The sequence below is a fragment of the Oncorhynchus nerka genome, linkage group LG7, assembly GCF_034236695.1.
Source record: "Oncorhynchus nerka isolate Pitt River linkage group LG7, Oner_Uvic_2.0, whole genome shotgun sequence".
NCBI lineage: Eukaryota > Metazoa > Chordata > Actinopteri > Salmoniformes > Salmonidae > Oncorhynchus > Oncorhynchus nerka.
This window is the reverse complement of record NC_088402.1, coordinates 72,676,924-72,690,959: the sequence shown is the minus strand read 5'-3', so window position 1 is coordinate 72,690,959 and position 14,036 is coordinate 72,676,924. Positions and strand designations below refer to the sequence as shown.

At 42.1% G+C, this 14,036-nt stretch overlaps 1 protein-coding gene and 1 long non-coding RNA gene across 4 annotated transcripts in view; both read right to left on the bottom strand.

The window, feature by feature from the left end:
• Positions 1-427: 427 nt before the first annotated feature.
• Positions 428-3,405, bottom strand: apex2 (APEX nuclease (apurinic/apyrimidinic endonuclease) 2). Of its 2 annotated transcripts, none has more exons than XM_029664867.2 (6): positions 3,177-3,405; positions 2,877-2,960; positions 2,369-2,552; positions 2,051-2,194; positions 1,849-1,918; positions 428-1,711 (listed from the first exon to the last, which is right to left on the bottom strand). In XM_029664867.2, exons 1-6 carry the CDS (start codon positions 3,289-3,291, stop codon positions 533-535), a joined length of 1,776 nt encoding a protein of 591 aa, XP_029520727.1. In that variant the 5' UTR covers positions 3,292-3,405; the 3' UTR covers positions 428-532. The 2 variants fall into 2 exon arrangements, with proteins under 2 accessions (XP_029520727.1, XP_029520728.1); XM_029664868.2 differs by having other exon boundaries at positions 2,925-2,960.
• A 1,835-nt stretch (positions 3,406-5,240) lies between these two features.
• LOC135572568 (uncharacterized) overlaps positions 5,241-14,036 on the bottom strand; it is a 30,286-nt gene continuing 21,490 nt past the window's right edge. Inside the window, exons 1-3 of one of the 2 annotated variants that reach the window (XR_010464405.1) lie at positions 9,512-13,190; positions 7,591-9,354; positions 5,241-7,180 (exon numbers count right to left, since the gene is read on the bottom strand). This is a non-coding gene — a long non-coding RNA (uncharacterized LOC135572568). Of the gene's footprint in view, positions 7,181-7,590; positions 9,355-9,511; positions 13,191-14,036 lie in introns of those variants that run through there. The other variant, XR_010464404.1, reaches the window with a different exon arrangement.

Below are 14,036 nucleotides of genomic sequence, written 5' to 3'. Positions count from 1 at the left end.
AGTGGAAATAGAAATAATATGGGGACTCTAATGGTTGCACAAGAGCCTCCTCAGCTCTTGACATGCAAAGTTGAAAGACCACAAATACAAATGTATATTCAGAAGCATAGGAAGGATATGAAACCTTGGCATACCCAACTCCATATTTGAGCTCTATAGAATGATTAATTACATTGAGATAATTGTAGAAATATTGATGCAGACCTATGATGATCATACTTGAGACCTGCTACCATCTAGAGTTCATAAAGAACACAAGGAATACTATTTTCTGAAAAGAAACACTGTATATTCATGCTGCACTATAGATGAAGAGAAACAGATCCATTGTAATTTCATACACACCAACAGAATCTTTGGGATGCTTGTCATGTGGTGAGAAAGGCCCCAATGTGATTACGTGAAATACATTAGTGAAGTTAAAACATTTATAAAACTACTGTCTTTATTTGACTAATATATCAAACAGATTAACAATGCTTATAAAAACACCACATGGAGGAAATGTCAGTGCGTTTCTACGGCATAGTCACTATTTTCCTTTATCCACCCAAGAAAAGTAGTTACAGCGAGCCTCGGGATTGGATGCATGGCCCTGAGGGCGGTTACACACAAAGAACTGCTTGCCCATGTTTGGACCTGCCTTCTTGACTGTGCGGAGTACACAGGGTTCCCCATGAGCCTTACAGGGGGGCGGTGGAGGTGGCCCACGCAGGACCGTCTTCCAGAACCCGCCCAGTGAAGCCCCCTTCCTGGGACATGGGGGGTCTACAGTAGCCAGGGCTGCATCCTTCTCCTGGTTTTGACTATTGACACTGGCATCCTGTATGTTGCTGCCCGGTACATGGACTTTGTCTCCCATACAGACACCCTGGGGATATTCTGTGCACGGCGTGCCTGGAATTGATGGAACATCTTGTCCTGCAGAATGTCCTCCCTTGAAGGTATGTGGTTGTGATGGGGTCACTTCATTTCTCTCTTCTCCCCTCTCACACTGACTCACAGGGTCTTCCCTGGTTGGGGCCACAGGTATGGATTTGGGCTTGAAAAAGGCTAGGAGGTTGCCCTGGGGCTTTGGGGTAGCCGCCTTCAGTGTCATAATCTTTTTGCTCTTTGGGACACAAGATTCCACTGCCAACTTCCGTTTCATTCCAGTGGAAGTGGTCCCTGCTGATCCCAGTGGATTCAGGTTCTCTCGGGTCTCCCCAGTCTCCTGAGATCCTGGTAGTGGGTCCCTGCAAGCCTCTCTGGCAGGTTGTTGTTGGTCCATCTTGACGAGGAAGCGTGAGAGTTTCTGCTGCCTGCCAGCGAACTCTGGTAGGTTGCGGGTACAGAGGGGAGGCAGCTTGGCGCTGGACATGAGGGGGCAGCACAGTTTCCCCCAGACAGGGCAGTGATCAGACCCCTCCACCTCTGGCATGATGTCTGCTGCCACAAACCCCATTTTAACCAAGGGATGGTCTGCGAAGATGTAGTCGATACGTGTGCCATAGTTGGTCTGCCTGGCTCCAGTCATAGTGTTCCAACAGGTGAAGGCCTTGGAGCGTGTTGGGTGAAAATGGCGGAAGGTGTCCACAAACTTGCCGCTGCGGAGGGGTTTTGATGAGGTATTCTCAGACTCCTCATTGTTTTTTTCATACTCCTTTCCTTCACTGTCATCAACCAGTAAACCGTTTAGCCATTTCCTCCCGGGGTGATCCTCAAAATCCTCCTAATAAAAGTAAACAGATAGGAGTAACATCATCAGCTATTAATAAACAGAAGTCAAAACTCAAAAGTAAATGTGATTTATGTCTGAATGAAGACATCAAACCTATCACCTGAAAGAATTCTGATTACTTCACTTACTATGTAATCTGGGTCACAGTGATCTATGGGCCGGTGGGATGTATTCACATCTCCCAAGATGATTACATGGCTGGGTGGACCGGTCACAGAAAACAAGGAGAAATTAGACTTCCAATAAAACGCATTGAACAAATCTCATATCAGTTTGTCCCCTATTATGATACCCACCCAACCCAAGTCCTCCTGCATATAGCCCACTCACCTCCCAGCTTCTAAAATTGCTTCAGCCCGATATTGAAGCAGCTTGTAGAACTGCAGTTTGAAATGTTTACGTTCAGGCTTTTCTGGGTCAGCTCGTGGGCAGTATACATTGATAACCGTAACTGTTTCAGGTGTGTCTTCACACCTGTGAAAAAGCAAGTGGGCACACAAAGAAACACTCAGATCATTGGGGAAACACAATAGCTTTTCAGTGCCACAACAGGTTAACAATTGATACAATCCATGACATTACTTCAGAAAACCTAAAGAATAGCATGGGACAAATCATGTGATAAAGGTCTATTTTTTTCCTCCGTACATGACTCTGTGCTGTGTGAGAACAGCCCTTCCCTCGTTGTCCAGGAGCTGCAGCTCCTCACTGGAGAACTCACTCGAGTCACCATAACATCCAATGGTCCCCTCGTGGTTGGTGGTCAGCAGACCGGTCAAGCCCTCTTCTGCAGCAAATGGGGTGGCACTGTCTTTGCAGTAAGTAGCAACTCCTATTTAATAAACAGATTAGGGAGGTACATACTAATGTAGGAATGTGATGGCACAATGGGAGAACATAGGACTCAAAACATCCTTTAATATGGAATACTATTTCTGTTCTTTCTTTTTTTGTCAGGAATTTGTGATAATGGAACTAATGGACCAATGCAATCCATGGGAACTAATTCAAAAACAGACCAGAGACACTGTTTCAGGGGACCCAAGGGTCATTGTGTCTTGCTCTCTGATATAAAAGGGATTATGTGGCTATGACTGAATCTGGGCTTGCGTGATCCTCAAGCTCAATACTTTGGAAAATTATGAATGGTCCCAACCTGAGTAGCCACTACGTCCACGACTAAAGCTGAAATATGAGTTATAACCTTCAACAATAGCAGTCCTCTCATCCAGCAGGTCTCCTGTCACAGACAAACCCAGGGTGACAGAATTAGTAGCTAGCCTAGCTGTAACATTGTCAGAGTTCAAATTGTAGCAGAGAATCTTACATGTATTGTACAATCACATATTTATCATATATTCCGTTACATTATCAAGTTAGCCCGAGTGCCAATCTGTTTGCCCTAGCATGCCTGCCAACTCGTCACTCAAACTATACTGTAGACTAAAATTCTTACTTGTTACTTTTGTCTCTTGGACACATACGATGTCAGCATCCAGCGACTCAAGCGCATTTTTAATTCCGCCCTTGAATGTTCTTATGCCATTAATGTTCCAACTGACAATCTTCATGGTTTTACGACACTCGTGACCAACTTTTCACATATTTTTTACAATTTGCTTTCCAAAAATTGTACTTGAAACGTGACGACTGGATAACACGGAAGTGACCCGGAAGTACGTCAATCGAATAAGAACATTTTCGACAGAGTTTCCTAACCCAGAGGCACAAAATCGCTACACTTCCGGGAAAGCTTGCAAAAACAAACCAAGCAGACCAGGCCAGGGTTTGAGAAGTCAACGAGAGAAATGAACAATTCTTCCTCAGTTGTTAAATTTTCTTAATCTAAAAACACAACATAGATAGGAGCCAATGCACTATGCAGAAATCACTCCACTATTACCTGGTTGCTAAAATTAAAGTAGTTCGCCCTAATTTCAGTTTGTGCTCCTCCCTTGGACTAGATTGATTCATTAAGGTCACTGATTAGTAAGGAACTCACCTCACCTGGTTGTCTAGGTCTTAATTGAAAGGAAAAAAACAAAAAATAGTTGACACTAGGCCCCCCATGGAATGAGTTTGACACTCCTAGTGTCGAGAATCATTGTACCATCTAAACTAGAGGTCGGCCGATTATGATTTTTCAACACCAATACCGATTATTGGAGGACCAAAAAAAGCTGATACCGATTAATCGGACGATTTAAAAAAAATGTATTTGTAATAATGACAATTATAACAATACTGAATGAACACTTATTTTAACTTAATATAATACATCAATAAAATCAATTTGCCTCAAATAAAATGAAGAAAGTAAAAGTGCAATATGTGCCATGTAAAAAATCTAACGTTTAAGTTCCTTGCTCAGAACATGAGAACATATGAAAGCTGGTGGTTCCTTTTAACAGGAGTCTTCAATGTTCCCAGGTAATATATACCTGGGAGCATATACCCTGACTCTGCGTGCAATGAACGCAAGAGAAGTGACACAATTGCACCTGGTTAATATTGCCTGCTAACCTGGATTTATTTTAGCAAAATATGCAGGTTTAAAAATATATACTTCTGTGTATTGATTTTAAGAAAGGCATTGATGTTTATGGTTAGGTACAGTCGTGCAACGATTGTGTTTTTTTTCCCACAAATGCGCTTTTGTTAAATCATCCCCCGTTTGGAGAAAGTTGGCTGTCTTTGCTAGGAAGAAATAGTCTTGACAGAGTTCGCAACGAGCCAGGTTAGAAGGCAATATTAACTAAATATACAGGTTTAAAAATATATACTTGTGTATTGATTTTAAGAAAGGCATTGATGTTTATGTTTACACTGGAGCAAGACAGTCTTTTTTCGCAAATACGCACCGCATCGATTATATGCAACGCAGGACAGCCTAGATAAACTAGTAATATCATCAACCATGTGTAGTTAACTAGTGATTATGATTGATTGTATTTTTATAAGATAAGTTTAATGCTAGCTAGCAACTTACCTTGGCTTCTTACTGCATTCACGCAACAGGCAGGCTCCTCATGGAGTGCAATGTAATCAGGTGGTTAGAGCGTTGGACTAGTTAACTGTAAGGCTGCAAGATTGAATTCCCGAGCTGACAAGGTAAAAATCTGTCATTCTGCCCCTGAACAAGACAGTTAACCCACCGTTCCTAGGCCGTCATTGAAAATAAGAATGTGTTCTTAACTGACTTGCCTAGTTAAATAAAGGTGTAAAAAAAGGTGTCCAAAAATAACGATTTCCGATCTTATGAAAACTTGAAATCGGCCCTAATTAATCGGCCATTCCGATCAATCGGTCGACCTCTAATCTAAACCGCTGTGAAATATATTTTCCATAACCAAAAATATTTTATTTTCAGCTGTTTTAAGCTGATGTACACAACTAAGAGTAAAATGTGCAAAAAACGAAACTTAAGAACGGGAAGCACAGAAGCATAGAACACATCTACTACCTTCTTAGATTTGCTTTTTTGAAAGAGACAAATTGACACGTTTTCATTTTCGTCAAAATCAACTTTTTATCTAAGGAGTTTCTTTGATTTGGCGGCCTGCACATGCACAGTTTGGAGCGAGATAACAGTTACTGTTGACCCGATGACATGTTTCTGCACATGAGATTAGCTAGCCAACGTCGCCATGACATCGCATACAAGTGTGATCTGGGATTTCTATTGGAAAAGCAGTTTTTGTCTATCTTTATACTGTACTGTCTTTGGTCAAAGTACATCTGCATTGCTTGCTCTTTGTGGTTATATAAGCACTTTGTAACATTGATTGATTGATATGTGATAGAGCGGTCAGGAGACGTTCTGTGGACCCTTCGTGTCCTGAAGTAATTTAGCCATTCATTGTAGTGATGGCAATCTTTAGATGGTTTGGAACGTCAAACTGAGAGTGGCGTAGCGGTCTAAGGCACTGCATCTCAATGCTAGAGGTGTCACTACAGACCCTGGTTCGATTCCAAGCTGTATCACAACGGCCGTGATTGGGAGTCCCATAGGGCAGCGCACAATTGGCCCAGCGTCGTCTGGGTTAGGGTTTGGCCAGGGTAGGCCGTCATTGTAAATAATAATTTGTTCTTAACTGACTTGTCTAGTTAAAAAAGGTTAAATAAAAATAAAAGTGGAGGGAGTACATGGTCTAGCATGTCTCTCGAGGAGGCTAAAAATGGATTTTGGCATGGAAAAGTTGAATATTTTCAGGAGTTGGGTAATTGGTTAGAGGTGGATTGGAGGTTGAAAAGATTGAGTGAGGCAGAGGATAGGTTTCAATCTGTTGAAGCTAGAAATAACAAGGGAGAGGGTGGGTATATTGAGGAAGATTGGTGTCAGGTTTAAACAGAGTGAGCCGGACCCCAGTTCGAGCTCTGGAGATGAAATGGAAGGGGTAGAAGGTGTTGTGAGGAACTTGGTGCCCGAGCCTTGCATCGATGGTCATGGTCATGATAAAGATATGTTTGGTCCAGTGGGAGTGGGAGTTTTGAAGAGGGTGGGACCAGGCCTTTTGTGATGTTTGTTGGTGTTTCTTCAGATTAGAGGGAGCAGGTGCTCCATGTGACGTAACTTGGGGAAAGACCTGTATCTTGCTTTGTGTTTCAGTACATGGCACCATTGAAGGGAGTGATTTCTGGGGTAGTGTTAAGTGTGAGGGGCGATCAATTTAAGTTGAAGATTCCTGGTGTTTGTGATGCCCGCCATTTGCTGCGATGCACATTCTGTGGGGAGTTATGCTGTTAGAGCTTTTGTGCCGAATACACTGCCGTGTTATAGGTGCCAGATTTATGGGCATGTCACAGCAGTGTGTAGGAGGGAGATTCTAAGATGTGGGAAGTGTGCAGGAGGATATGGGACTGAGGAATGTGTCGTTTTGGTGGGAAAAGTTATAAATGGATCACTGGAACTTCAACAATCAAAGTGTATTTGTCATGTGCGCCGAATACAACAGGTGTAGACCTTACAGTGAAGTGCTTACTTACCAACAGTGCAATTTAAAAAATAAAATAAAATAAAGGTATTAGGTGAACAATAGGTAAGTAAAGAAATAAAAACAACAAATCAAATCAAATCAAATGTATTTATATAGCCCTTCGTACATCAGCTGATATCTCAAAGTGCTGTACAGAAACCCAGTCTAAAACCCCAAACAGCAAGCAATGCAGGTGTAGAAGCACGGTGGCTAGGAAAAACTCCCTAGAAAGGCCAAAACCTAGGAAGAAACCTAGAGAGGAACCAGGCTATGTGGGGTGGCCAGTCCTCTTCTGGCTGTGCCGGGTGGAGATTATAACAGAACATGGCCAAGATGTTCAAATGTTCATAAATGACCAGCATGGTCGTATAATAATAAGGCAGAACAGTTGAAACTGGAGCAGCAGCATGGTCAGGTGGACTGGGGACAGCAAGGAGTCATCATGTCAGGTAGTCCTGGGGCATGGTCCTAGGGCTCAGGTCCTCTGAGAGAGAGAAAGAAAGAGAGAATTAGAGAGAGCATATTTTATTTTATTTTTTATTTTTTATTTCACCTTTATTTAACCAGGTAGGCTAGTTGAGAACAGGTTCTCATTTGCAACTGCGACCTGGCCAAGATAAAGCATAGCAGAGTGAACAGACAACACAGAGTTACACATGGAGTAAACAATTAACAAGTCAATAACACAGTAGAGAAAAAAAAGGGGGTCTATATACAATGTGTGCAAAAGGCATGAGGAGGTAGGCGAATAATTACAATATTGCAGATTAACACTGGAGTGATAAATGATCAGATGATCATGTACAGGTAGAGATATTTGTGTGCAAAAGAGCAGAAAAGTAAATAAATAAAAACTGTGGGGATGAGGTAGGTGAAAATGGGTGGGCTATTTACCAATAGATTATGTACAGCTGGGGTGGCCAGTCCTCTTCTGGCTGTGCCGGGTGGAGATTATAACAGAACATGGCCAAGATGTTAAAATGTTCATAAATGACCAGCATGGTCGATTAATAATAAGGCAGAACAGTTGAAACTGGAGCAGCAGCACGGCCAGGTGGACTGAGGACAGCAAGGAGTCATCATGTCAGGTAGTCCTGGGGCATGGTCCTAGGGCTCAGGTCCTCCGAGAGAGAGAAAGAAAGAGAGAAGGAGAGAATTAGAGAACGCACACTTAGATTCACACAGGACACCGAATAGGACAGGAGAAGTACTCCAGATATAACAAACTGACCCTAGCCCCCCGACACATAAACTACTGCAGCATAAATACTGGAGGCTGAGACAGGAGGGGTCAGGAGACACTGTGGCCCCATCCGAGGACACCCCCGGACAGGGCCAAACAGGAAGGATATAACCCCACCCACTTTGCCAAAGCACAGCCCCCACACCACTAGAGGGATATCTTCAACCACCAACTTACCATCCTGAGACAAGGCTGAGTATAGCCCACAAAGATCTCCGCCATGGCACAACCCAAGGGGGGGCGCCAACCCAGACAGGATGACCACATCAGTGAATCAACCCACTCAGGTGACGCACCCCTTCCAGGGACAGCATGAGAGAGCCCCAGTAAGCCAGTGACTCAGCCACTGTAATAGGGTTAGAGGCAGAGAATCCCAGTGGAAAGAGGGGAACCGGACAGGCAGAGACAGCAAGGGCGGGTTCGTTGCTCCAGAGCCTTTCCGTTCACCTTCCCACTCCTGGGCCAGACTACACTCAATCATATGACCCACTGAAGAGATGAGTCTTCAGTAAAGACTTAAAGGTTGAGACCGAGTTTGCGTCTCTGACATGGGTAGGCAGACCGTTCCATAGAAATGGAGCTCTATAGGAGAAAGCCCTGCCTCCAGCTGTTTGCTTAGAAATTCTAGGGACAATTAGGAGGCCTACGTCTTGTGACCGTAGCGTACGTGTAGGTATTTACGGCAGGACCAAATCAGAGAGATAGGTAGGAAGACAGTGAAAAATAACAGTAGCGAGGCTGTATACAGTAGCAAGGCTATAACAGTAACGAGGCTACATACAGACACTGTTTAGTCAGGCTGATTGAGGTAGTATGTACATGTAGATATGGTTAAAGTGACTATGCATATATGATAAACAGAGAGTAGCAGTAGCATAAAAGAGGGTTTGGCGGGTGGCGGGACACAATGCCGATAGCCCGGTTAGCCAATGTGCGGAGGCACTGGTTGGTCGGGCTAATAATGTTTAAATATCTTGCATTACTCATCTCATATGTATATACTGTATTTTATACCATATTTTGCAGATTGCCTATGCCACTCTGTCATTGCTCATCCATATATTTATATGAATACGTTCCTTACTTAGATTTGTGTGTATTAGGTATTTGTTGCGGAATTGTTAGATTACATGTTAGATATTGCTGCACTGTCGGAACTAGAAGCACAAGCATTTCGCTACACTCGCAATAACATCTGCTAAACATGTGTATGTGACCAATACAATTCGATTTGATTTGTCAACTGTAAGGGTGTCCATGTTGCTGGGATCAGAGGTGTCCGGTGCGAGAGAGGCAGGTTGAGGTGGCCAGGGTCAGAGTAGAGCAGAAGATGTTGTATGCTGAGGCAGTGAAGAAAGTAGTGTAGGTTGGATGAAGGGTGAGGGATTCTGAGAGGATTCCTGTGAATAGTAGATCTGTAACAGGTCAGAGGGATAGGCAAATGAGTGATACAGCCTATGTTTCAGTAAGGTCGGCTTCTTAGCGTTCATAGCAATGGTTTTAAACTGTACTGCAGAGATGGAACGTAAGTCACACAAAATAGATGTTGTTGTGGCAGCTGCAGAGAAGTACCTGGGGGTACGATATTTGACTTCAGAAGAGTTAGAGGGTGTGTTGAGTGGTAGTGTCCCGTCCTCTCAGGTCGTTGGCCTGGGGTAGGATCAGATCGGGTTAAAGTAATAGAATTAGGGCATAGCCGTGGGAAGTAGGGGTTCTGAGGGTGCTGCAGCAACCTCTGAAAAATCGGAATAAAAAATATATATAAATTTAACAAAAAAAATCACAAAAGCACCGGGCCTAATCGTCCTGCATTAGCAGACCAGTTTTAAGTGTAGAGTTAGTTGGTAGGGTAATTAAAATTATATTTAAACATTTTCCCATTTCCCCATTTTGTATCACAAAGTGTAATGAACTGATACTATAGTTCAGTTGGGGACATAATGCAACTTGTTGGATGCCAACCCCTGTTAAACTCCACAGAAGAAGAAGAAGATTGCGATCTGTAGAGTTGCTATTTTAACTAGTTTTCTTGTGTCACTTAAGTCGTGACATTCCTGAATTACTCATTATATTATTAAAGTCTGATTTAATCAACATATACAATAGTCAGTTGAGGGTAGAATCACTATATATCTCATTGAGCAAAGCGGGGAGAGGCTGCCTGTTGTCACAGTTCCAAGACCAGTCAGAAACTCCCATCTAATGCCACATTCAAAACTACTGGGAATTGGAAACTCGGAAATCTACGACTTCCCGACTTCAGTGCTTTCAAGACAAATGGGAACTTGAAAAGAAATGAGCTCAGACTGGGAAAAATCGTTTTGAGTGGTCATCCAACTCTGGTTAAGTAGTAGTAATGATGGTGCTTTCAAGACAACAGGGACTCGGAAAAAAACAAGGTCAAGTCATGACGTCAATTTAAGCCACTAGAATGTGTTTGCCCTCAGGCTTGGAGGGAAGCAAAAGTCATTCCGCTACCTAAGAATGGTAAAGCCCCTTTACTGGCTCAAATAGTTGACCAATCAGCCTGTTACCAACCCTTAATAAACTTTTTGGGAAAAAATTGTGTTTGACCAGATACAATGCTATTTTAAAATAAACAAATTGACAACAGACTTTCAGCTTGCTTATAGGGGAAGGACATTCAACAAGCACAGCGCTTACACAAATGACTGATGATTGGCTGGGATAAATTGATGATAAAAGATTGTGGGAGCTGTTTTGTTAGACTTCAGTGCGGCTTTTGACATTATCGTTCATAGTCTGCAGCTGAAAAAACGTGTGTTATGGCTTTACACCCCCTCCTATATCGTGGATAAAGAGTTACCTGTCCAACAGAACACAGAAGGTGTTCTTTAATGGAAGCCTCTCCAAGCCTCTCCTCTCCAGAATCAGGAATTCCCCAGGGCAGCTGTCTAGGCTCATTACTTTTTCACTATTTACTAATGACATGCCACTGGCTTTGATAAAAAGCGAGAGTGTCTATGTATGCGAATGACTCAAAACTATACATGTCAGCTACTACAGCGACTGAAATGACTGCAACACTTAACAAAGAGTTGCAGTTAGTTTCAGAGTGAGTGGCAAGGAATAAGTTAGACCTAAATATTTCTGAAACTAAAAGCATTGTATTTGGGAAAAATCATTCACTAAACCCTAAACCTTCTACCTTCTTAACAGCACTATCAACAAGGCAGGTCCTACAGGCCCCAGTTTTGTCGCACCTTGACTACTGTTCAGTCGTGTGGTCAGGTGCCACAAAAAAGGACTTAGGAAAATTGCAATTGTCTCAGAACAGGGCAGCACGGCTGGCCCTTTGATGTACACAGAGAGCTAATATTAATGTCAACCTGGCTGAAAGTGGAGGAGAGATTGACTTCATCACTACTTGTATTTATGAGAGGTATTCTGTATTTTCTTATTTATACCCTTGTTTCATTTTGCTAGACATGTTTAATTGTACCTTCTTAACAGCACTATCAACAAGATTGTTGATAATTTTGTATTTATTTATTTTTTCCTTTATTTAACTAGGCAAGTCAGTTAAGAACAAATTCTTATTTTCAATGACGGCCTAGGAACAGTGGGTTAACTGCCTGTTCAGGGGCAGAACGACAGATTTGTACCTTGTCAGCTCGGGGGGTTTGAACTTGCAACCTTCCAGTTACTAGTCCAACTCTCTAACCACTAGGCTACCCTGCCGCCGTATAGTGAATAAAAATAAAAAAAAGTTTATGCTATTCCAATAAGAAAATGAGAACATGGATCAGAAGCATGCAACGAGTTGTATGCGTTGTTTTTAACTGTTTATTTGACATTATCTTTGGAATGAAAGCTTTTTGTAACAGAGTAACAATTGATTTGATAAAATATAATTATCTGTGTGTCTGTCTGTAGCATAGAGATAGATAGAGAACTCTAGTGCCCAAACCCCTGTTTTAGCATGATGACTTTCACCATTTTGAAGTAGTCAACTGGGTTGAGACTTCTTCATCCAGGTCACCAGTAGGTATCAGCCAATGAACTATACTCGTGCACAAACACTCCATAACTGCAGGTGGCACTAAATCGCCAACCTTGGCTTTATACCTGTTCAAACAACACACTCCAGGACTGTGTGCACCTTTTCAGTTTCTTTGCCATCTCATAAGAAGTAGTAAAATAAGAAGATTATTGACTACTTCAAAACAGGGGTTGGAACCAAAATTATTGTCAATTTTTACATTCTGAACAGAACCATATTTTTTTCAACCTAGCAAAAAAAACGGTTCTGAACCGTTTAGAGCCCCCCCAAAAAGTACCTGTTTATGTCGTTCCTTTCTATTCCTTTTTAAACCTAAGATTTTTTATATATATTTTTTTACATTTAGCTCAACATTAAATAACCACTAATCAGTGCTGATAGAGCAGCTTACTATGGAGTTGGCAAGCAATAGCCTAGTGGTTTATATGTGTGATAGACAGAAAAGTGTACAGAGCAAGATGAGACTTACATTTTGTGGGTGGGGAGAGAGCAAGAGAGGGAGGATGAGGCTTGGCTTGAAGCACTAAGAATCTTGTTATGCTATGCATTATCTGAATTAGGCCCACAGAATTATATCTACAGATGAGCGGCTTCTATGAAGTAACTTTGAATGTCTTTGAACTTCTGAGAGTTGCCTTAACAATGGACTAGAGCTATTGTTAGCAAGATAGCTAGCTAGCTAACAAGCTTGTGTGTGCAGAGCAGCACCAGAATAAAATATACATCTTACCTTTTTGTAGTTAATAAATCAAATGTGAAATGTGATAACTATAGTATCCTTAACTAGCAGTGAAAAAGTTAATAAATTATTCTCTAATTAAAAATCTCTCCCTAATTTCTGAATCACGCTTGTAACTTCGCCAGTAGGATACAGTAACCTATCCTTCGCAGGGGGTGAGGCAGGTAGCATAAACAGACTATAAAATATTTCCATCTGACAGACAGGCACTGGAATATGTTTCTGAGTGACAGAGTCAGGGCTTTGTATAGGTACTTTGTTGCGTTTTTTGTGGGACTGAAAAAAACATGCCAGGGACTAAAATAACATGATTAACCGTTTCCCAAGCTTTTAAAATAATGGTTCTGTTCCGGAACTGTATAGATCACCTTCGTTCCCAGTTCTGATTCTGTTCCTCAAAAATGTAGTTATTTTTTCTGTTCTGTTCCCTGAACCGGTTCCAACCCCAACTTCAAAATGGATTCAATGTCACTGCCCGTACTCTCACAGACGCTATAGTAGTACAGATTCAATGATGCGATGTCTGTAAGTCTATGGTCTGTAGTCATTCCAAATGTTGTGACACTGGACGTTGCTAGGGGGCAGTCGTTCACTGGTCTGTGTCTACTCACTCTCGTTGCTTCGGCGCGCAATGACTTTCAAAGTGCTAACTCAAGCTAGAAAGCAAAAAGCACATTGGCTGGAAAACCGGGGCGGTTAGCTTGTCCACACAAACTCGACGACGAAGTGTCAAATTTTCTCTGAGGGTTGCCGGTTAGCTTAATTTCGACACAAGATTTTGAAATAACCAACTGTACTTTTGGCCACAAACGTGAATCGATATTGGAGGTAAGTAATTTAGTTAGCTATGCGCTTGATTGCTATGTTAGCGGCTGAATTCTAGGTAGACAATTAGCCTAGCTAGCTAGTCTGACCACAGATAGCCAGAAGTCTTTGTTTTGACAGTTCTGACAACTAAGTAGTGTAGCTAGCTAAGAAAATGGGAACGTTGGCTAGCTATCTGCGAATCTCCATGTCTGGTGACGTTAACTGTTAGTTCGCTTTAAGAATCAATTTAAAGCCATAACTAACACGTTAGCTATTTCGCTAACTACTGCTAACAAATTAAATATAATTGTATTGGTCCCCTACACATAATTTGCAGGTGCACCGAAATGCTTCTAGCTAGTTTCCAACATGGTTGGCAAGTTAACGTTAGCCTATAAGCTGATTTGAATGCCTGCACACAGTAACGTTAGCTACAGACGGACAGTTACATTTTTCTTTACCATGGCCTTTACCCTGACAACAAAGATCACAAGTAAAGTGACTGAGAGGAGCCAGTTAACCTCATC